This window comes from Zeus faber (assembly GCF_960531495.2).
Source record: "Zeus faber genome assembly, chromosome: 20".
NCBI classification, from domain to species: Eukaryota; Metazoa; Chordata; class Actinopteri; order Zeiformes; family Zeidae; genus Zeus; species Zeus faber.
In genome coordinates this window covers 3959120-3983785 of record NC_137207.1, presented here as the reverse complement: position 1 = coordinate 3983785, position 24666 = coordinate 3959120, and the positions used below count along the sequence as shown (strand labels likewise).

The 24666-nt window shown below is 42.3% G+C and overlaps 1 protein-coding gene across 1 annotated transcript in view; it reads left to right on the top strand.

The window, feature by feature from the left end:
* stxbp4 (syntaxin binding protein 4) overlaps positions 1-24666 on the top strand; it is a gene marked incomplete at both ends in the record, with an annotated part of 75426 nt that overhangs the window by 36436 nt on the left and 14324 nt on the right. The window contains 2 exons of the mRNA XM_080021909.1: positions 19610-19786; positions 21763-21879. Of these exons, the coding sequence (XP_079878035.1) occupies positions 19610-19786; positions 21763-21879 (294 nt within the window). The remainder of the gene's footprint in view (positions 1-19609; positions 19787-21762; positions 21880-24666) is intronic.

Genomic DNA, 24666 nt, shown 5'->3' with positions numbered 1-24666 from the left:
AAGTGGGACCAGAGATGAGGGCGTGGCTGCAAGACACTAAGTTTGACAAACTGAGGATGATACACGAGAAGAAGAAGGCATGGGCGCAAAGCGGCCCGCCATGCGCCTCCGCCATGCCGGGCAGCTCGGCGTCCCCGTCAGGCCCCTGGTTAGCCCCCAGCCGCCGAGCATGCCGACCACAGAACAGAGGGCGGCAGATGGCAATTTTGATTTTAACTTTTAGAGACTGCTGTAATTTAAGGAATTGAAGGAAGCCGTGGCCATCTATATTATACCTTTGGGTTAAGGTTGGGAAGGATAAAAGCTAATTGTTTTCAAAAATGTGTTCCAGATGAGTAATTCCTTGTCTTTTCCAAGACCGAAAGATTATTGCTCTGTTTTTAACCAGGAAATCTGGGTTGTGCCAGATTGGCCTGAATTTGTTTGGAGAGAGAGTGTGACCACTGAGTTTGAGGAATTTCCTCCGGGCTGACAGAGTTGTTGCAATAAATGGGTTTTTAAAGCAATTATGTTTCCTTATTGATTCAGTAAGGAATGGGAGATCAGATAATGATAACTCCTGACATTCAGTTTGTACAATGTCTCTCCATCCATGGGCCAATTGTTGCTCTGGTTGTAACCAATCAGTAATAAATTGAAGATGGTTCACTAGATAGTAGTATCGTAAGTTTGGGGCTGCTAGGCCTCCACAGTCTTTGTTTTTTTGTTGTGTTCCTAGTTTAATTCTCAGTTTCTTGTATTTTCAATAAGATTTATTGACTATTAAGTCTAGAGTATTAAACCAATGTACTGTGCGTTGCACTGGGGTCATTGAAAATACATAGTTTATTTTTGGAAGTATATTAATTTTCACTGCTGCTATCCTACCAATTAGTGCAATTAGTGAGATGTATAGGTTGTTCCATCGAATGAGGTCTTCAATGGATTTGAGCAAGGGAGTGAAGTTAAGGGTAAATAAATCCGACAGATTGGTGGATATATCAATACCAAGGTATCTAATATTGCCCGTTGTGATGGTTAAGGGAAGTTTCTGGGTTGCAGCATTGCAGTCCTCCCTACCGAGTGGTAAGACTGTGGTTTTAGTCCAATTTATTGAATAGTCTGAGATAACTGAGAATTTAGATAGGAGATTCAACACCTCCGGTTAGGATGATATTGGGTTCCGTATGTACAACAAGATATCGTCTGCATACAAACTGATTTTGTGAACATTTTTCCTGTTTGTATGCCTACGACATTACTGTTTTGACAGATGGCCGCCGTGAGGGGTTCAATAAAGATGGCGAATAGTAAAGGGGAGAGTGGACATCCTTGTCTTGTGCCACATTGTAGAGTGATACGCTGTGAAGTGTAACCATTGGTGATGACAGAAGCAGATAGAGAGTTGTAGAGGATTCTGATCCATTGAATGAGTGACTCTCCAAAGCCAAATTTGTTGAGGATTGAAAAGAGATATGTCCAATTTACTCTGTAAAATGCTTTTTTGCCATCCAAAGAGGTAATAATAGTATTAAAGTTGTTCCTTTGAGATGTGCTGATCAGACTGAATAAACAATGCATATTGCTGGATGAGTGTCTGCCTTTGACAAAGCCTGTTTGGTCTGGGTGAATTATAAACGGAATAACTTTTTCAATTCTGTTGGTTAGTGTTTTACTTATAATCTTAAGGTCGCAATTAATAAGGCTTATGGGTCTATAACTGGAGGTGAAGGTTGGGTCCTAATTGGGTTTGAGCAAAACCAAAACGAGAGCAGTATTTATGTGCAGAGGCATGGTGGAGGTTGACTTGACCTCTGTAACCATTCTGATGGATAATGGGGAGATAAGTGGCCAGAAGTGTTTATATAATTCCACTGGGAAGCCATCTGATCCAGATGATTTATTGTTGGGCCTAGAGAAGAGAGCTTTCCTGAGTTCTTCTAGAGTAAGTGGTAGCCTGCTCTGTCGAAAGTTTAGGAAGGTCAATATCATCAAGGAATGAGTGAATGTTTGATATATTAAATTCATTATCCAAGTGATGTAGATTATTATAAAATGTCTTGTCCGACGAATGTATGTTATTCTACCCTGTGGATCTTTGATGGCTGTAATAAGTGTTTTTCTCTATCGTGTTTCAATTGATTGGCAAGAAATTTACTTGATTTGCCATTGAATTCATAATAATTTGCTCTTGTTCGTTGCATAAGGAATTGTGTATTTTGATGGATGATAGTATCAAGTTGAGATGTAATTGTCCGGATCCCATTTCGGATTTGCTCAGCGGATGAGTGGGCTTGTTGGGAGTGCAACTCCTTTAGTCGCTGTTCGAGTTTATATTGGCATTCTTGTCCTTTCTTTTTCTTGTGAGTGGAGAATGAAATAATACTACCTCTTAGAACTGCCTTAGCTGTTTCCCAAAGTAAGGTTGGTGATATTTCTGGGGAGTCATTCAGTTCAATGAAGGAAGTCCATTCTCTGTAAAATAAATTGTTAAATTCTTTATCTGTCAAAAGTGAGGTGTTAAACCGCCACCTGCAGGGAGGGTTCCGGTTTGTTTCATATATCAGGTTGAAACTAATGATCGGAAATTACAATAGGGTGGATTTCTGGATTAGTGATTTTGGACAGTGCGGAGTTACTTGTCAAGAAAATGTCGATTCTAGTGAAACTTTGTTGGGGTGGTGAATAAAATGTGTATTCTCTCGAATGTGGGTCATCTGATCGTCAACAATCCCCAAGAGCAAGATCACTCATATATTGTTTTATTGTGTCCGACGAACGCCAGGATTTGTGAATATTTCTGGCTTGAGAATGGTTTTAACTTGGATCCAGTAGTGTGTTGAAGTCTCCTCCCAATATGAGAACTGATTCAGAGAATTCTAAGAGTTTTGAAAATGTATTGTGAAAGAAATTTGGGTTTGGGTCATTGGGGCCATAAATATTAGGAATGGTTAATTTAATGTTACCTAAAATCCCATTAATCATTATGTGACACCCTTCTGGGTCTGATATTGTGGTTTTATTTTCATATGGGATACTTTTATTGATCAACATAGAGACACACTTTTTTTTGAGTTGTATGATGTGGCTAGACCTACGAAGAGTGTTGGTGGTTCCACACAATCGTGTCTCGCACATCTACGGACAATTTGTTCGACCTCATGGCTTGGTTTTTGCTCTGACATGCACTGTCAACTGTGGTACCTTGTATAGGCAGGTGTGTGCCTTTCCAAATCATGTCCAATCATTCACCACAGGTGGACTCCTATCAAGTTGTAGAAACATCTCAAAGATTATCAGTAGAAACATGATTTACCTGAGCTCAATTGTGAGTGCTATAGCAAAGGGTCTGAATACTTATGTAAATGTGATATTTAAGTTTTTTATTTTTTCTAAATTTGCAAACCCCCTCCCCCTGTTTTGTCTTTGTCATTGTGAAGGATTGTGTGTAGATTGATGAGGGAAAAAATAATTTAATCCATTTTAGAATAAGGCTTTAACTAGGGCTGCACGATATATTGTTTCAGCATCATCGCAATGTGCACATGCGCAATAGGGACATTGCAGGATGTGGGATGTCAGGTAAGGCAGATTTACTCACTTCACATCATGGTATAACTTCATGCTGCTTGATACAAAAGGACAACTCACACTGTTCTAATTTTCCATGACTTATCTACAAGAGAAGTCTGTCATGAAATAATTTACTCAGCTTTGAAGGTTCTTGGTAGGGTGGGTATTAAGAACCGGTTCCAACTTGGAACAGGTTCCAAATTTCCGACAACCGGGATGATAAGACACCTGCATTTTGTTTCTGCTTATCGGTTCCTAACTTTTACATATTTCAGTCATGCTTTCGAATTGGTCACCTTATGTTGTCGTGGTGTGTTCCAATGAGGCGTAGCGTCATGTTCCGCCATGTTTTTTTTACATCGCTTACACCATGTGCAGATAACATAAAGCACTGTGGTGTAAAATATTGTGGTGCGTACACACTTCTGTTTTTATCCTGGACCATGGCTGACCACAGCAAATGCTCGAAAGTTTGGCTCAGCTTCACTCAATTTTAATATATATTTCTTAACATAATATTTTCCATTATTTATTTAAATAGTTTTGGCTTGTAATTGTTTGTATTGATCATTCCTTATAAGAAAGAGTAATATTTATTTTTATAAAAGAAGGGTAAAAGAAACCTTCCTGTCACAGTTGATAGTTTACTGATTATAGCCTAAATGTTATGTTAATAATATTATTATTTTTATTTTCTATGCGGATGCCCTCCCCTACAAAGTCACCCACCCCAATTATTCTAGAATGATTCCTTCTTTACAAATAGAGCTATTCAAGTCATCTGGTGAAAATTCCTGCATTTTTTCATATTGTAATATATATCGCAGAAAAATAATATTACTATGTCCGTTTTTTCAAGTATTGTGCAGCCCTAGCTGTAACATAACAAAACGTTTAAAAAGTGAATGACTGAAAACTTTCCAAATGCACTGTAGTCAAGGTGTGGAAATGATAACTGAAAACTGTGGCCCATTTAACTCCTGAACCTGAAAAGTGATAATATGAAATGAATAAGCAGAAATGAGAGAGAAGATTGAAATTATTGAGATTCGAGGAGGCTTACTGCACTGCTGTTGTTCTTCACAGCCAGCATGTTTGCGCAAAAAATGCTCTTTATCTGGTGTTAAAAATGTGTTATAAGATCTGTATATAGATATCTTATGAAAAAAAAGAATTATAAATAAAAATGAAATATATACAGTGAAATATATATGAGATATCCATAACAATATGTAAAACATAAGAATAACAATAATTCTACAATTAATAGTAATATTAATACATTATATTTAAAAATAAATATAAATAAATAAGAATATTTTATTTATTGCTGCGTACCCCTTGCATTTCCAGGTTACTGTCAGTTCGTCACAATACTGATCACGCCTGACTGGCTATCAAGTTCAACACGCACACTGAAGGCTTGGCTTAAATTGTGTTTCGTGTTACTCTCGACAGTGTTAAGTGTTCCTCACTGTATGTTTTATAAGTCTGCACAGTCGACGTAACATCGCCACAGTTAGCTCTTGTACCTTTGTTACTGTTCCGTACGTTTTTTTTAAATGAAAATGAGAAAATGTTACAGATACATTATTTCAGAAATTGAAGATATTTAACCTCCAAAGTTATCGGAAGTTGCAGTTGCAGAGTCAAAGTAACAACGAAATGGTCACTCTATATAACAAGCTGAAAGTGATATGAAGTCCAATCAAAATGGCTTAATGACATTATAATAAAATCCGAGCAGTAGATATTTGTGAATGCCAAATGTCAGCAACAAATCAGCTTGTACTGCAAGACTAGAAACGCAAAATTGTGCCGCTTCACCTCTCATCGTGCTCTAAGAAACAGCATTATAAATAATATATAATGTATAGCAAATACAAGCATTATAAATAATTTTACAGCGACAATCATGTGTGGACGTGGAGTTGAACATGCTTGCAGCAGAACTGGCAACCCCATTACCCCACCCCCCCATTAGTTCACAAAGTGCTTTGTGGAGCATGGCGGTGGTTGTATAGCTCGCTCGCAGCGTGGCAGCTTTCCGTATTTCGCCTCTTTTCATGCGATTAGTGGGAGGAAGAGTTTGGACGGAGAGACAGGGGAGCGGAAGTTGACACTATAGCTTATTAAGAGTTGAGGTCAGGTGTAGCCAACAGGGCCCCCATGCAGGGCTCTTAGGGGCCACAGACTCCTGGGGAGCACTGCTACAGAGCAAAGACAACACACATGTGCTCCATTAGTTACTTTACACACTTGGATGCCTGTAGATGTGTATGTACACACATAGACATAGACAAGTGCACACGTACACCTCCCATGAACAAACGCACATACACACACACACACCTGGATGCATGTGTGTGTAAATACCCTTTAGCGTGTTCTCCCCAGATATCTCCAATCCGAGTACCCACACAACCACCTCCACTCGCGCCCAGGACCCGCACCCTGTAAATAGCTCACTTTTGTTCTGACTCTGGTTCTCTTTCACTCTCTCATTTTCGCCCATCTGAATCTCATATTGCAAACACACACACACACACACACACACACACACACACACACACACACACACACACACACACACACACACACACACACACACACACACACACACACACACACACACACACACACAAAGGTTCAGGGTGTCAGATTTTTATATATCTATATATTACTTTTTGTTAAAATGAGTCAAGTTAGCTTCTGCATCAGAGTCAACATTTCTGATGTTATAAAACCTTCAAGTATACCACTGAACCTTGTCTTTGTACTCACCTGCTACACTTACCTCATCTCACTTTATATTTACAGTAGCTGTCATACATACCTGCACAGAGAAATCCTCCAAAAGAAAATCTTTGTACTGTCTGTTCTGTGGAAAAAAGGTTTAGTTACTGTAGTAGGTGTATTCCAGTAACTAATCACTTACCTTGCTATCTGACCTATCATGACAGCAGTTTTGGCAGACAACTTAGATTTACCTTAAAATGTTATTTATTTTGCACTCTTTGAGTTTGGCGTCTGGGCTCATCACTCGTGGCGAGGTGTACAGCAAACATAGGCATACTTAAGGTGCCCACAGACTACACAACATCCTGACGTTACTGGGGTGTTCACACTACACAATCATTTTTCTTATGTTTGTTTTGTCTTGCGGACGTAGCGGTGTTCAAACTTCACGATGCCTCCCAACACTACATGATGCTACACTTGGTGAGTGGTGAGAGCCGCAGGAGATGGCCATTGTCTCATGCAAACAAACGCGAGACTTGTCAAGACCTGGGTATTTTAAAATGAAAAACATAGTTGAGTTTTGGAATGAAAAACAGTTTGCGGTTGGTTGCGTGTGTGCTGATTTATTTTTTACTGACAAAGAAAAAAAAGGACATTATTTAAATTTGGAGGAGTGGGTGGGCAGATGCGGACTGCATCGATTAATCCAGCAGCAAGTTGGTAGTAAATTATTATTATTATAAATTAAGTGCTAAATATTGAAGTGCAGCGGAAATACCTAATATTCCTTGATTTTTAAATACATTGAATGCATGCATTCCATATACGTTTCTATATTACTCCTCTTCCCCTGGTTTACTCTCGCACTCTCTCTTGGCTCATTGGCTGCTGCTTTCGTCGTTGAGCTCCCGATGCTATTTCAAACCAGTGGATCTTGTGTCGCTGAGCTCCCGATGCTATTTCAAACCACTGGAACATGTATCGCCGAGCTCGGGGTGCTATTTCAAACCACTGAATCTTGTGTCGCCAAGCTCCCGATGGTATTTCAAACTAAACAAGCTTTGCCACCGACCGTTGTTCAAGCATGCTTGTAAACTTCGGGAGGCTGGCAACGGCTCAAAAAGCCGTCTGGCACCTGGCCCTGGCGTGTCGTAGATCAGTTCAAATTTAATAAGCTGTGGTGACGAGAGCGTGCTGAGAGAGGTGGAACATTTTGTTTCTGATCTCAGAAATTTGTCTGGGACAGCCAGATATCGGGAAAATATAGGATAGTCTGAACAGAGCTTTAATGAGCTAGAAATATAGGAGTGATGAGCTTCAATCCCCCCATTGGATAGATGAGTAGCAGCAACACAGCAAGTAAGCAGGCAGCAAAGCAGGTAGCAGAGCAGGTAGGACAGGAAGAACTGGCTGCTTAAATAGGCCGGCCTATAAGGAAGTGGAAGAGCATGTGGCACCGTCAAGTTGTCTGACAGAATATGCATCATTTCATAGAATCATCAAGTTCCTTGAATCATCGAGTTTATAACTTTCTTATTTTCTAACCATCTTGTTGATAATTAGATGTGCCAAGTTATCTCATTACGTTTATACTTATTGTTAATACTTTATTATATAATAATAGATGATTTGTCTTAAATTTGGCAATGGCAATGATCTGGAAATCTAAGTTAACGCAATATCAAAACAACGGCTCTCCGGATGTCCTTATGCAAGGCACTGACCCCCTTTCTTGACCTGGCATTATTCTGGTCGAGGATATGATATGAAACACTGGACCTCAATGGTCACTGGTTACTCATGTTTTTTTTAATTGGTCTATACATTTTTTGTCTACTTCTCTTTTTTGTGTTAACGTCCCTTGTCTTCCCCTCTATCCTTCATTCCCTCTTTTACAGTTAACCCCACACCCATTCGACTTTGTTGGATGTCCTTGTTTTACCCCCGGCCGCCTCATTAAGTGTCTCTCTATGATTGCCATTCATCCTCTCTCTCTCTGTCTCTCCATTTCCCCTCACTTCCTTTCTATATCTTGCACTCATGCTCACATGCGCTTGTTGTGTCCCAGAACACTTCTCGGAACGCTGCTAAGCAGAATTGTAGAATCGCCTTTCCTCCTGCTGTGAAGTGCGATGGTAACAGATGGGCTGCTCTCACTCACTGTGCGTGTGCTTGTGCGTGTGTGTGTGGTGTGTTGGTTAAAACAGTCGATTCGATTGTGTGTGCGTGTGTGTGGATGTATGAATGAATCTTCACAGACAGAATACTGCAAAAAAATCCTTGAATCAAGCAATGTGCAATTATCTGCCAGCGATGTGATAATATTGGACTTAAATTTCTCAGAAGGATTAAAAACATTGTTGTCTTCTTTTTATATTTCAGTTATAGTTTATAGTTTGCAGTGCTTGGCCAGTCAATTTATCTCAAAATAAAAGTAGATTAAAGCATGAGTGTACTTATACATGTGTTCTTATGTGTGTTTATGCAGTCACCTGCCTTTTGCTGTATATGCAGTGTGTGTGCGTGTGTGAACCATTGGACCCATGCTGTGCTGGTAAATGTGTGCGGTCCCCTACCGTTATTTAAAAATACACAACCCCACACCGTGTGACCTACATCCTGTTTTTGTACATACGACAGTACAGGTGGTGTGTCCTCATGTATGTATGCCTATATATTTTGAACGGGCAACTCCTGGATATCGATACAAAGTACACTTTGTATCCATTCCATATCATGCTTACTGTATGTTCCTCTGCAATTACAATGCTGTTTTTTCTGTCTTTTTTCTATTGTAAATTATTTTTCATTTTTTATTCCACTTTAAGATCTCACTGTCGGAGGCGTATCTCCTTCAGATTATCTTGAGCACGGCGGTAGTGAAACCCGGTGTGGGGGTCTCTACCCACATGCACAGGTTTAGGGAGGGGGACGGAGACGTCCTGCAGTCGGGCGCCGACATGGCACGAGTTTATTGTGTTTCATAAACAAAAAGGCTCGCTGGCCAAAACCGGGAACATAAAGTTCTTATAATATTAATAATGTCCGTATTCCTTGGCCAGGCTCTGGTCCACCGGCATTGGGCGACCTGTGCCACGCGATCCCCACTGAAAAGACAGGAACAACATATAAGAAAACCCTCCCAGCGAGTCTGAGAGGGCTAAAGAGGCTGATCGGGCATACCCAGTACAGCTGTGCTGCTATGGAGCCAAGCTAGCGACTTAGGCCGGGGAGCTGTCCTGACGCCAGCCATCCAGAGAACACCACCATCTGGGCCCCCAGCCTATGGATCACCTTGAACTTAAAGGGCTGAAGAGCCAGGTACTAATGGGTGATCTGCACATTGGTGTGGAGCCACTGCAGCAGAGCGTGGTCCGAACAGAAGGTGAAAGGGCCCCCCAGGAGGTAGTAACGGAGGGCGCCAACTGCCCCCTTCATGGCCAAACACTCCTTCCACTGTATACTAGCTTCCGACCAGTCAGTCGACGCCCCCACCTGCTGGGACAACACAGACCCCAGCCCTCTGTCTGACGTGTCGGTATGCAAGCAGAAATGGAGAGAAAAGTTAGGTGTACCCAGCACTGGCTTCCCACAGAGAGCTGATTTTACCTTCTCAAACACCTGCTGGTACTCCTCTGTCCACTGGGCCGGATCCGACACACCTTTTGGATTTAAATCGGACAAAGAGCTGATCAGTGCCGAAAGGTCGGCTACAAACCTTCTGAAGTAACCTGCCAGCCCTAAGAAATGCTTTACCTCCTTCTTTGTTTTGGGTCTTGGACTGTTCGCGACCGCTGCCATTTTCTTCTATCTGGGGCTTGAGTAGTCTTCCACCCAAGTGGTACCCCAAATACCATAACTCCCTCCGCCCAACCGCACACTTCTTAGGGTTGGCAGTGACCATCGCCCACCTCAGGGACTCGAGTACTGCACCCACATGCTGCATGTGCCGCTCCCAGATTTCTGTGAATAATTACGTCATCTAAGTAGGCGGCGGAATATGCCACGTGTGGACACAGGACCCGTTCCATGAGTCTATGAAAGATGGCTGGTGCCCCGAACAACCCGAATGGAAGCGTTACAAATTGGTACAACCCCTGAGGAGTGGAAAAAGACGATTTCTCCTTGGACTCTGGCAACAAGGGAATCTGCCAGTACCCCTTGGTTAAATCCAGTGTCGTAAAAGCCCAAGCTGTGCCTAACTGGTGAAGGAGTTTGTCGACCCGGGGCATTGGATACACATTGAATTTTGACACCGCGTTCACCTTTCGGTAGTCTACACAGAAGCGAACTGACCCATCTGGCATACCTACCAGTATGATGGAAGTACACCTGTCGCTTGTAGACTCCTCTATCACCCCCTTGTCCAGCATGGCCTTCAATTCTGCCTGCAAGACTTTGCGTTTATGTTCGGGCAGGCAATACGGCCTAGTGTACTTTCACCCCCGGGGTCGTCTTCACATGGTGGTGTATGAGGGATGTGCAGCCCGACAGGGGCGATAGAATATCAGAAAACTGGTGTTGTAACGCGGCCACCTATGTTGTCTGGCCTGGCGAGAGATGGTTACTGGAAACTCATCCCCTCGATCACCGTGGTGGCCAGAGACACAGACACTGCCTCGTTCCACTGTTTCAGGAGGTTGAGGTGATAGATCTGCGCCTCCCCGTCCCTCTCTGACCGCGTGGCCTCGTAATCTACCGCCCCGACCTGCTGTGTGACCATGAAGGGCCCTTGCCACTTGGCAAGTTATTTAGAGCTGGACGTAGGGAGCAACACTAACACCTTGGCTCCCAGCGCAAATTGTCTGAGTTGGGCCCCTCTGTCATATCACCAATGCCGACGTTCCAGGGCCTGGAGAAAATTCTCCTGTGAATGCTGTCCCAGCACGTATAACTTTACCCTCAGGTCCATACCATACTGAACTTTGTTCTTACTGATGCTAGGAGCGACTTTTACGAATCATTGACACCGACTCCTTTTCCCACATGATGCCAAAACGGAACTTTCATTCAATATGGGAAAGGGGCTTTAGGGACATCACTCACTATTAGTATTTCTTTGCTTTTTCATTTCATTGTGATATTCAGCTAGCTTTTATTGAAAAAATATACTGTGCCAGCGTTTATTGTGCTGCTTGTCTACAAATCAGAAATACACATGCCTACAATTACTGCCAATGGCGTGTTGTGATGGAAAATTACCAAGTTACCATATGTGCTGAAGTAAAGCCAAATGCCTCCTGTTCTTACCTCACACTGAAGTGTTACATTCTAACCCCAAATTCTCTCAGGTCTCTGTAACAATAGCTACATCCTGTACCCAATAAATACTGTAGATCCTTATCTTATTCCTCCGAGTATTCTGCTTTTACTTTAGCCATCGGAGCACTTTGTAAACGTTGTGTTTGGTGCTATATGAATATCTGCTGTAACGTTCAATATGAGCTGGAGCTTTGTGATGTTTGTTGGCATTCCTGTCCACCTCGGAGAAGACTACAGAAAAAATAAAATCCCAACTCTTAACTCTCGCTGTGAAGCTTCCATGGAAAGATAATCTCCTAGCCAGCCTGTGGCAGGTCAAATGCAGGAAAATGTACTTCCTCCCAGTTTTCTTTAATTAGGTCTAATACGCTCTTGAGTCTCCTGCCGAAAATTAGGTCAAAGGACCTCTCACACCGCTACAACAGGGGGTCCAACCACTTGAACCAATTACGGCTATTGTCGTAAATAAACTTCCGAATCATATTCTACAGCGTTTTTTTAAAGCGCTCCACCAGACTGTCTGTAAATGCTGGTCCAAATTGAGTGGACACCCAGTAACGCGTTAATTTCCCGTCAGTGTATGTGACATAAAGGAAGTGCCCTGGTCGGTCAGGATTTCCTTCGGAATCCCCACTCGGGAGATGCCCTGAAACAGCGCCTGCGCAATACTTTTGGCCCTAATATTGCGCAGGGGCGCTGCTTCGGGGTACCAGGTTGCATAATCCACTAGGACTAACGCAAAATGATACCCCCGAGCGCTGCGGTCTAACAGCCCCATGAGGTCAATACAGAGTCTTTCAAACGGCACCTCGACTAGGAGGAGGGGCCTCAACTGGGCGGTTGATGTAGCTGGAGGATTGACTAATTGTCACTCAGGACTCAGCGCACCACTTACGCACATCTGCCCAAATGCTTGGCCAATTAAAGCAGGCCGTTATCCGCTGCAGTGTTTAATGATTTCCGAGATAGCATTTCCTGGCGGCTTTTTGGCACCAACGACTGGGTTATTTACGCTGCTGATTGACTGTCACTGCTCACTCGATATAGTCACTGAGAAATACGGGTGAGTGAGCGCAACGTCTGGGCACAAATACCGATACTATAATAATAATACTGATAATAATAATGTCCGTATTCCTTGGCAGCGCTCTGGTCCGCCTGCGTTGCAGCGACCTGTGCCACGCGATCCCCACTGAAAAGACACAACATAAAAGAAAACTCTCCCAGCCGGGTCGGACCAATCAGCCCTAAAAAAGCTAATCGGACAGACCTGGTATAGCTGCGCCGCTATGGAGCCAATCACTTGCAAGCGTGCCTTAACCACGCCCCTCATCTGCCACACCTGTATATCCACTTTCTCATACACACACAAAAATACACACACACACACACACACACACACACACACACACACACACACACACACACACACACACACACACACACACACACACACACACACACACACACGCACACACACATAATCTCCTTGCTTACAGCATACAGCTGTACATGGTGCTCTCATTTCCATATATAACGCTGTTATTCTGGCCTAGATTTTGTGGTACACGCAGTCTTCCATGCGATAAAGGCAGAAGCTGCTCTTCATTCATTCAGTATTCCTTTCCGGTATTTACTGGAGGGAAGTGATCATATTCCGTACAGTGGCTTGATCAGTTTCGCCTCCTCATTTGAAAAGGTGTATTATCTCTTGCGCCAGCGTAAATGTATTGCTTTACCTGGAGGTTATTGACAATAGAGCTTAAGTGCATTGCTGAGGCTCTCGCTTGTCCAATAGCCTTTGCATAAGTACCTTGGGATCCAAAGTATTTATTTCAAGTTGGTAGCGGCATAGAGTTACCTGTAGCGTTACGTGGCAATAGCACAAAGATTGGTAGGCTATGAATTGCAACAGGTATCCTCTGTTAGTTTTTTGTTTGCTTTTGTTGTTGTTGTATTTGACCAACCCTCACTGTTATGTATCACCCACTCCAAAGCTATTACCTCGGCCTGGAAAGGTATAACTTTTTTTATTTTTATTTTTTTTCAAAACCAGATGGACGAAGCTAAGAGTTTGCCCACTTGAGTTAACAGCTGACAAGGTTCCTAATTTAGCCGCGTTTTATAATCGCTCGTCGGTCAGGTGTGATCCCTCACTGTTGCTACTGTCTCTTTTCTTTGTCAATTAAATTCTAATTTGCTTTATCGGCATGGTAAGAATTCTCACTTTGCCAAAGACAATAACTAAATGAATAAATGAATAATATAATACTGATGACAACATGAAAACATGAACAGAAATAAAAACAGATACACATAAATGTGTGTATGGATGAATTGTTCAGTCACTCATTCTCACTCCTTTGACTTTCTTTGTCGCTGTTATTTCCTTCTTTCTTTCACAATTTCTCTTTATTTTAATCTCTCTTTCTCTCTGCCCAGATGACAACAAAATATAACTGAAGAAAACCACTCTGACCTTGTGCTTTATCCTGTTTTTGCCCCTTTCAATGGAACACTGGAGAAAAAATTGTTGTGCTGATTCTCCGCAGTAGAGCATAGGCAATAAGAACAGAAGAACAATCTTTAATCATCACACAGCACACCACACTACAACACATACACACTTTGGATGGTGGCCGGTGAAATGAGGCCTCTGCGTTTAACCCATCCTGGCTTGTCCTTCCTCCAGGGGGGCAGCCAGGAGCAGTGGGCAGCATTCGTGGACGTGCCCGGGGACCTGGTGATGAGTGTCCATCACTGGTCAGAGATGATGGGTGCATGTTTTTAGTAGGGGTCCTTACTGACGTGAGGTGGAGGAAACCCCATGTGAGCACGGGGAGAACATGCAAACTCCACACAGAAAGGCTCCTATTTGGGAGATAACCCGCCGGAGCATGGTGCCAACCGCACCCCAGGTGGGAATCGAACCCAGGACCTTCTTGCTGTGAGGCAGCAGTGCAATGCACTGACGCAACCCCCATGGTGATCACACAGATATAATTTCCAGCAGGACTTCAGGTGGTCAGTCATTCCACAGTTCTCAGTTGGAGTAGAAAAAACATTCAGAGTCTGATGCACTGAATGCAGGTCCAAAGGAGCACAGCTTATTAGGCTCCTCAACTGTGCACAACACCATTTTCAATTGTGCGTTCACTGTACTTGGAGGCCAAACAATTCATGTTCATCGGTGGAGGGGAGGAGCAGCAGGAGTCAATGCTTGCATTTCATTTCACATAACAGAACCTTGTTCGTTGTTCTTAAAATGTCCCACGTTATTCAGCCTGATATTGGCCAAACTGGATCTCAAATTGTATACAAGGTCTCCACAGACCTTCTGTAGGAGTAGGAATGTTTCTTAGCAGGATATCAGGAAAATAGGAATTTCCTTCGAACCTGGGTGAAAAGCCCTGGGATGCTTAATTGTGTTTGTTGCAGACATTATCAGCAGATGAAAGGAGGGACCTACCACTGTAACAGGCAGCGTCATAAAAACAATCACTCCAGGGTTCTCTGATAACAGTGTCCCAGAGTGATAACACAGTAATCATTAACTCAGCTTCTAAACATTGCTTCAACAACTACGTAAATTACGGAGAATGTCACATGTAAATAACAACTAATCAAAATGATTCTGGTTCTATAGGGCACTCTATAATGTCTGATAATAATTTTAACGATGGAAATCAATATGAGGTATAGAGCTAAATTCAATCAAGGTCTTTCCATTGATATGCTTGCATGCATTTCATCTCACAATAATTGTAATTGAGCCTATTTAATAATCATTTTTTCCAAATAAGTTCAATACAAATAGCAATAATAGCAATAATTTACAAGGACCTTTGAATGCATGGCCTTACTCGATTTTAGAGCAATTCTCTTTGATCAATCCTTTACGTCTTCCCAATCAGACGCAGTCACATCTACACTGGTCAATAGTCATAACTGCAGCCAGTGGATTTCTGCTTAAAACTGGAAGTAAAACACTGAATAGACAAGTTGGTAAATATCCATCAATTCACAATTACAGCATTTATTTATTCACAAGATATTTTCAATTTTAAACTTAAGATTTTGAAATGCCCAAATTAAAATTAATTGAAACGGCCAACGTATTTAACATATATTTTAGTGTTTAAATTTTTAGTAACAAAACGTACACATTGCATTACCTCTCTCATGTACGAAACAAAACAATTATTCCTCTTTGTTAAGCTATTTGCTAAGTTTTATACTGTATATTAACATCTACCTTATTTAATTTTAAATCAAGATCGCTTCTAGAGTAAATAATAAATACAATTAAAATAGTAATGCTGTTCGATTATACTTAAACAATTACCAGCCTTATCGAAAAGAGTAACCAGTAAGTAAGGATTTTAACACACAAACACTACTGTATATCACACCCAAACTGACAATTCACTCATGCAATATTACTATTTAATGTATAGTGTATAATCTATACTGTTTACTTATTTATCATGTCCTTTAATTTAGAATTACCAATTTACTAATGCTTCATGCCATTGTGCCAGTCCGTTACTGCTGTAACACTGCAGACTACCCCACCGTGGGATAGTTAAAGGATTATTTTATCTCAACCAGCAGATGACACAAGAACACAAAAAGGAAAAAGAAATTAATCAAACTTGATAAACCAAAAACAAATTCAGTTCTGCTGCTATTATGCATCATATCTGTTCTCTTTGATGTCACAAAAATATATTTTATAAGCAATTTTTAACCAATTTATATTGATAAATTTAGTTTTATAAATTTGGAATGTTTTTGAATGTTTGCAATAAAGTCTATTAACAAAGCAAAAACTACAGTTCTGAAAACAAACACTCACCATACTCCTCACCTTACCAAAGTCGCATTAATGAACCAACAGACACTTTTTTTCCAGCAACTTAAAACCTGCTACAACTCACCACACCACTATGATCAACAAGAGTAATCTATATACCGATAGTTTAATAATTATGTACTCAGTTATGTTGACTTTATTATTGATTAGCATTAGAAAAATAAGAAATAAAAATTAAACAAACAAAAAACACAATCTCTCTAGATCGATGCAAAATTGGCTCTTAATCCACAGTCCTCCAGACTGACATTTCCGCTGCCCTTCTTAGCCTGCCAGGCATGCAGCTGGAAATACCTCTATCTGGGGGGGGGGGGGATTCTTAGCTTAACAAAGCTTCTTCAACCATCCTCTCGATCGATACAATATTTAAGTTTACTCAAAGCTATTTACCTTCGATCTTCCCTGATCGGCACAATATCTAAGAAAAGTTTCTTCAACGATCCTCTAGATCGATACAATCTTTAAGCTTACTCAAAGCTATTTACTTTCGATCTTCTTCGAAAAAAATGTTGTGCTTTTCGGATTCAGCTCCACCCCTACTTTATGTGCTCATCTCGGCAATGTTACTGATTCCATTAACAGACTTACCGGAATTTTCCTGGAAATGATACTCGGTCGACAGTGGGGAAATTTATGGAGCGACTTTTACGAATCATTGACACCGACTCCTTTTCCCACATGACGCCAAAACGGAACTTTCATTCAATATGGGAAAGGGGCTTTAGGGACATCACTCACTATTAGTATTTCTTTGCTTTTTCATTTCATTGTGATATTCAGCTAGCTTTTATTGAAAAAATATACTGTGCCAGCGTTTATTGTGCTGCTTATCTACAAATCAGAAATACACATGCCTACAATTACTGCCAATGGCGTGTTGTGATGGAAAATTACCAAGTTACCATATGTGCTGGAGTAAAGCCAAATGCCTCCTGTTCTTACCTCACACTGAAGTGTTACATTCTAACCCCAAATTCTCTCAGGTCTCTGTAACAATAGCTACATCCTGTATCCAATAAATACTGTAGATCCTTATCTTATTCCTCCGAGTATTCTGCTTTTACTTTAGCCATCGGAGCACTTTGTAAACGTTGTGTTTGGTGCTATATGAATATCTGCTGTAACGTTCAATATGAGCTGGAGCTTTGTGATGTTTGTTGGCATTCCTGTCCACCTCGGAGAAGACTACAGAAAAAATAAAATCCCAACTCTTAACTCTCGCTGTGAAGCTTCCATGGAAAGATAATCTCCTAGCCAGCCTGTGGCAGGTCAAATGCAGGAAAATGTAGTTTTACTGCTATGTACTTATGGATAGGTTTGCTATTTTTCAGCCGAGGTGTACGGTTTCTATCATTTGTAACATTATTTGTTGTTATAAATAGTACAACCTCGCTGAATGCTTTGCTATTGAGAAGTGTATGTGTCCAAGTGTATTTTTGAACATGTTTTGAGGGTAACATTGGCTACAGTAAGTTGATAGTAGGAAGCGGTGTTACTTCCTGTTTCTAGTGTGATTTGCAGAAATGCAAAAGAGTCAATAAAACCCTGAAAAACCTGATAAAATGCAGTTTTGCAACTGCATATAATAACATACTGAATAAAGACTGTCTGACTATATTGTGAGTGTCCCATTTCGGAAAGGGGATTTTGCCTTATTTTAAGGCTAAAACATTTGCCCCATTGGGCTGCATTTTACAGTGAGAAATTGCAGCACAGTTGTAAGTTTCTCAATAGAAAAGTGTTAAGCTAGGTTGTGCTCTGAACACTCATAAATGATGGCAACCAACATTTTACAACATTTGTGTTGAAAATGGCTAACCAATCCTTTCATTTTTATCTATAAGCAATGGCAGTTGCTACTTGTATCACATCTTCATCAAGTGAAGCCGTTATACCTAATGTATAATGTAGTCTTGACAGTAGTGTACACTTAGTATTCAAAACACAAAATGAGGTATTGAAGTCAGTATAGCTGTCATAAAGAAGCCATAACTTGTCTTTGACCCATAACACTGTTGAAATAATCATATTATGAACGGGGAAAAAAAAACAGTTTTGCATAATAGTGCAAATTCAACATTTATTTGAATTATATTATTTATCCATACTTTACATTTTCAAACAATGGCAGTTAAATCACAACTTATCTTTCATTTAAAAGAAAATGCTGCATCATGACTTTTCTAAGAATGCCCAAGTAAGACCTTTCTGCACAGTTCAGTGATTCATCAAACCTTTCCACTGGGATTAAAGCTGGAATGTATGTTTCGTTAGATTTGATACTAATGTGATCTGACAGTGAAGAATGCAAAGTCATGATTTGAGAGGACTTGTAATAGCACTGAGTAGAGAGAAGCTCTTACCCTGATCCGAATATGGCAATACTCATAATGTCCTGAATAATTTAGGTCATCCTAAAATATTTGCAATGCTTCTCTCTTAAGCATTGTCAGCTTGATTGAAGGTCAGGATTTAAGTGCCTTTGTTAGTTAGAGAGGCATGTAATGTATGTATGGATGTGTTATTTATGTGTGCCCGGTGCCTGGGTGTACCAGGATGTATGTACATTTGTCTTCATGGGCAACCTGCTGAAATAGGGTTTCGGTATTGTTGAGAAATACACCAAACCCCCAACCATAACCATAAATTTAGAAAGAAATATCCTTTCTTGATAAGCCTGACCCTACCTAAAACAAACAAACAAACAAAAACGTATATGTATTAAATTATATGAAACAAATTTTATTCTTCAAATGTCTGCTGGTACATTTGACACATACGTTATGATTTAGAGAAATCTCGAGAATTAACTATTGTTTCTAACTAAGACAGTTGGAGACATATCTATTCAGAGCCAGCTGAGTAATCTTGCACTAACAATTCCATCAATTTAGCTGAAAAAGAAAAAAAGAGATGTGTTCATTGTCAGGATTCTCTGGCTTGCGAGTTGGTTAGTGCTGTGAGTGGCAACTTTTCACTGTTTGAGTGTCTGTCTGTGAGAGTTATTAATTCAACAGCACTTTGACAGGTTTTAGAGGCCAGAAAGGCTTTATATAAATGCGATTCATTTACCCTTTACTGTCACCTTCCTTTCAAATTCTCCCTTGTTCCTCCCTTTTCATTGCCTCCCGTTGCCGGGATGCCTTCCTTTGCATGGCCTGTGCGTCTCCGTGGCAGGAAGTGAAAATTGCACTGGAAGAGAGCAAGGCTCTGAGGAGCAGGATCCAGCTGGCTGAAGCAGCCCAGAAGCAGGCCCGCGGCATGGAGATGGACTACGAGGAGGTTATCCACCTGCTCGAGGCTGAGATCGCAGAGCTCAAGACTCAGAAGGCGGAGCAGCCCTCCCAGACCAAGGTAGAACGGTTGGGTGGATTCAGAATGGGTGTCGTGGACATGTTGGATTTAGTTGCTTTAATAAGGGCCTGAGGGGCAGACAAAATGACTGGAACACTTGGAAAAGTATTTGTGTATCAATGGCCAACAAGCAGTAAGGCAACCCTTCCATCTCAGAACAGTTGCAATTCTTCTCAGAGTGCCTTCATACAGTCCTGAACTGAGTGTAGTGGAATATTGCACCATTCTTATAGAAGAAAAGCATCTTTGAAGAAAATTATTTGAGGGATGAAGGAGACAGAAATAAACTTCACGCTCTTCACTCCAGAACCTCCCATAGTAGGAGGTTGACTGCATCCTGGAGTCAGCAGTGCGTACCAAGGGTGTTATCATCATGGAATTTGGGGATGGTAATGGGGCTGTGGGGATGGTAGCTCAGGAGGTAGAGCTGGTCGTCTAGTAATCGAAAGGTTGCTGGTTCGATCCCAAGCTCCTCCTAGCATGCTGTAGTGTCCTTGAGCAAGACACTTAACCCCTAATTGCTCCTGATGGCTGCGTCTGGTGTTTGAATAATTGTAAGTCGCTTTGGATAAAAGCATCTGCTAAATGGAATTTGGTGACATTGTGAGGGTACAGTTTTTGCACCCTAAGGTGTACCAGGTCTTGTAAAATGCTTCATTGTTGTTCGATGTCATATGACCATGTATAGTGATTGCTCCACCCTATGACTACAACAAGATGACTGCCCACATCATTACAGATCCCTGATTTCACAAAACATAAACCAATCCAAATGTAGGCAATAGTGCTCCTTACGCCAGCTCATGCGTCTTTGTGGTAGTACTTATGAAATGGCAGCCCTGCCATAAATACCATTTCTGACACCAGTATTCTCCTCGTGCTCCTCCTTGTACCGTGCTGAAGTCTCCTTGAGCAAGACACTTAACCCCCCTAAATGCTCCCTGGGTGCCGCTATAGGGCAGCACACTGCTCCGAGATACATCATTTACTAGGATGGGTCAAATGCAGAGAAAGGCATTTTGTTGTACTTGTACTCTTTGAAATGACAATTAGTTGAATCGAATTCCCTAATTCCCTAATTGAAGCAATCTCTATAATTTTGGACTGATTGGGTTGAGTCAGTGAAAGACAGAGCATGCGTCATTACTTTAACCCAAGCTGATTCATCTGAGGTTTCTCTCCCATCCATGGGGTGCTTTCCCTTGTTTCCTCCTTCGTCTTTTTAAATGCTCAACGCAACAGACTGCACAAATCCATTCCAGACTATCCCCCCCTTTTCCTTCCAGGTTTTTGCAATCTTTTTTGGCTCTTCTCTGCTGCAATGCGGAAAGTAGGTCAGCATTGGCTTTGTACTGTTCAGTGCCAGAGTTGCTGAGGAGAGTCACTTCCCTCTCTGACGTCGCACTTTCACCAAAATGTTTATTTTTACAGAAATCTGGCTAGTAACACAGAGGTCAAGGATTGGGGGGGGTGATATTAACCAGCTGAGACAGCTGAAGGGTTATTTTGATGAGGCGTCCCGATGCCCATACCTATCTACATTTTTCCGGAACCGAGCCACTCCTACTCCTGCCAAAAGCAAGTGTGAAATGCAAAAACATAATTAAAGTGAAGCCTCAAATACTCCATGCTTACGAGGTGTATGAATATTCCATATACAGTACAGTATCTAAATCCAGGGGTCTCCGTGTTGAACATCAAGGGAAAAACAAATTGTATTATATTACACCATATATTAATATATTGCCTATTAATGTGTCTGTTCAAAATAGACATGTAATAATGATTATACAAATCTTTGTTATATTCTAAATTATTTTGCGGGGAAGATTTAACATTATATAGTCAATGTAGACACCTCTGATTTATTAGTTGGACTTCATAGTTGGACTGCTTACCCTAATTTGTGGAGATAAATAGATTAGCCATGTTTTTACACCCGATATTATTAATCCTCTTACTCTCTTTCCAAGCAGGAGGAGACTGACGAACTGAAGAAGAGAGTGGCCATTCTGGAGTGTCAGCTACGGAAAAGTGAAGGGGCCAAAAAGGGGTTTGAGCTTTCGACAGGAAAACTACTTAATTTTGTCGAGGTATGAAATCGAAAGTATAGCTAAAGCCCGAAACATAGGCACATTCTTCTAATGTAGACTGAGACGCATACGTTTCTGCCGTTGTTCCTTTACAACTTTACAAATAGCTGCTGATGCTAGTCTCTCATCTGATGCCGTGGCTCAGGCCAGTGCAGAGACGTGAAGAGGGTCAGGTGCAAGAAAAAAGAAGAGGCAGATGGGGTAAAGGAGTGATTTACACACGGTGTTTTGTTTTGTTCCATAAGGAAACGGAGTGACGCATTAGAGCGCAGCTCATGGGAGCCCGTAATGGTGCGCCACGGGGCGCCCATGACCTGCGCACACGAGGAGCGCACATCGTGGGCACACCAAGAACACGTTCCTCATGAATATGCATATTTTGCCCAGACAATCTATGCTACCTCGATGCCCATTCATGCTGAAAAAAACTTGTGGGATAAAAAGGGCACCATGGTGCAAAAGGGCAAGTGCTCAGCCCCCGCTCTGCACATGCCTGTCGTGGCTACAGCATCGAAGCATATTTAGGTGACTCAGTAAGGCATCTGCGCTTAGTCACAATATTATGTCATTATTATTCTGCGTTTTTTGGGGGGGGGGTTTTCAGTATAGAATGAATCAAATGAATGGGGGGAAAAACATCTTTGAATTTTTGAGAATGATAAATCAGGCCCAGGGGGAGTGAATCAGTTATTTTTATGCCATGTACCGGCCTGCTTTAAATCCTCCACCATCATCCCCGTCCCAGATAAGTCTAGGTTGACCTCAAGATTCAAGATTTAAGATTCAAGAGGTTTATTTGTCACATACAAATACATACTTTCACAACAATAGTGAAAGCATGTATAATGTGAAAGTATAGTGAAAGTATGTACAATAGTTACAAAACCGAACATAATTGCTAACCTAATTCCTACCTAGCTAACTAACTGAAACTAACTGATTCCTAAAATGTAATGCAGTTAGTGAATAGAAGAATATAAGTAAAATAAAAATAAAAAACACTCAAAAAGATATTACAAAGTGGGGGTACAAAATAGAAGGGAATAGAGAATAGAGAGATAGGCTACTTGTATGCACAGGTATTTGCAGTAAAGTGCATGTGAATAAAGTGAGTATGGAGATATAAAGTACAGTATACAACAGTATGACACAGCAATACAGTAACACCGAACAGAACAGCAATACAGAGCAGTGTTCATTAATGCAGAACAGTGATACCATATGCAGTACAGTATGCTACATACAGTACAGAAGACAGTGGGGCCTGTGTTAGTGCCTCAGTGCTTTTTGTTAGGACCCCCGGTGAGTTCAGTATTGACAGTCCTTAGGGCTTCTGGGAAGAAACTCTGTCTCAGTCTCTCCTTGCTGTGTGACTGCGGAGGCGCTTGCCCGACCGCAGCAGCTGGAGCAGTCCGTTGTTGGGGTGATGAGGATCCTTCATGATCCTTTGCTATGACACCTCCTGGTGTATAAGTCCTGCAGGGAGGGGAGGGTAGTTTCAGTGGTACGTTTGGCTGAACACACCACCCTCTGCAGGGCCCGCCTGTCCTGAGCAGTACAGTTCCCAAACCAGTGTGGTGGCAGTGGTGTTGCCTGTCAGGATGCTCTCCACTGCTCCAGAGTAGAAGGACTTGAGGATTCTCACCGAGACCCTGAATTTCCTCAGCTGCCTGAGGTGGCGAAGACGCTGCCTCACCTTTCTCACCAGAGTGTGTATAGTCCATGTTATACAGCCCCGTGGTTGGCGGGTTGCCGCGCCGCTGGGGTCGCCCGGGCTGGTTAGGCGTTCCGTCTGGTCCTGTCAACCTGAGTCCTGAACCTGGCTGGCTGTGCTAGGCGCGGGGTTCACCTTGTGGCCTCCTTCGAGGGGGGCGGTCTCCTGTCATCACACCAGGCTGCATGGGTACCTGCCTTCTGACACTCTCGGTGCGCAGGGCACTCGTCGCTGGGAGGTCAGGCTGTGGGTGGGGGTGCCATCTGCCGCCCTCTGTTCTGTATTCCGCATGCTCGGCGGCTGGTGGCTAACCAGGGGCCTGATGGGGCGAGGAGCTGCCCGACATGGCAAGGGCGCCTGGTGGACGCTCTGCGCCCTTGGCTGATCGCTGTAGGTTGGCTGCCACCAGGTGCGGGAGGTGGGCGCACTGAGGTGCGACTGGGTCCGGGGATGGGTGTCTGCGTGGTTGCTCCCTGGCCTGCTGCGCCCCTGGATCGATCCAGCGCGACTCGCCTATCTCTCCCAGTGCCAAAACTTATACTTACTTACACATACACCACACAATAGACCGACGGCTTGCGGGATGGCCGGCGTGCAGACTATGTGGGTGGGAATGCGGTGGGCAGCTGCCATCTTGCACACTCCTGCCCAAGCGTGGTTCTCGTCCGTCCCAAAATTGTAATCCCACTCACATTAGCTTAGAACACATACACTGGCACACCAATCCTACTCCGAACAACACTCCATCGGACCAGGGTCTGGGGGACAGGAGGGGTGCGAGTGATTCGGGTTTGATTGCCTGAAGGACTCGCACCCACAACCCCACAATTCTAACTGCAATTACCAACAGCACAGATTGGTGGAAGGCGCCATGGTGGAAAGAGGCCGGTTGACTGTGCTGCTCTGGGGAACCCAGGTCCTCTGGGAGGGAACCTGAGTAATTTTTTTTTTGGGATGGGAAGGCGTGAGCAGCCACACCTGACGCTCGTTGGTTTGGCTAACAAGCAACAGGTTTAAAAACCCCATCCACACACACACACTTACTATATGGGAGCCCTGTGTCATGACATGTT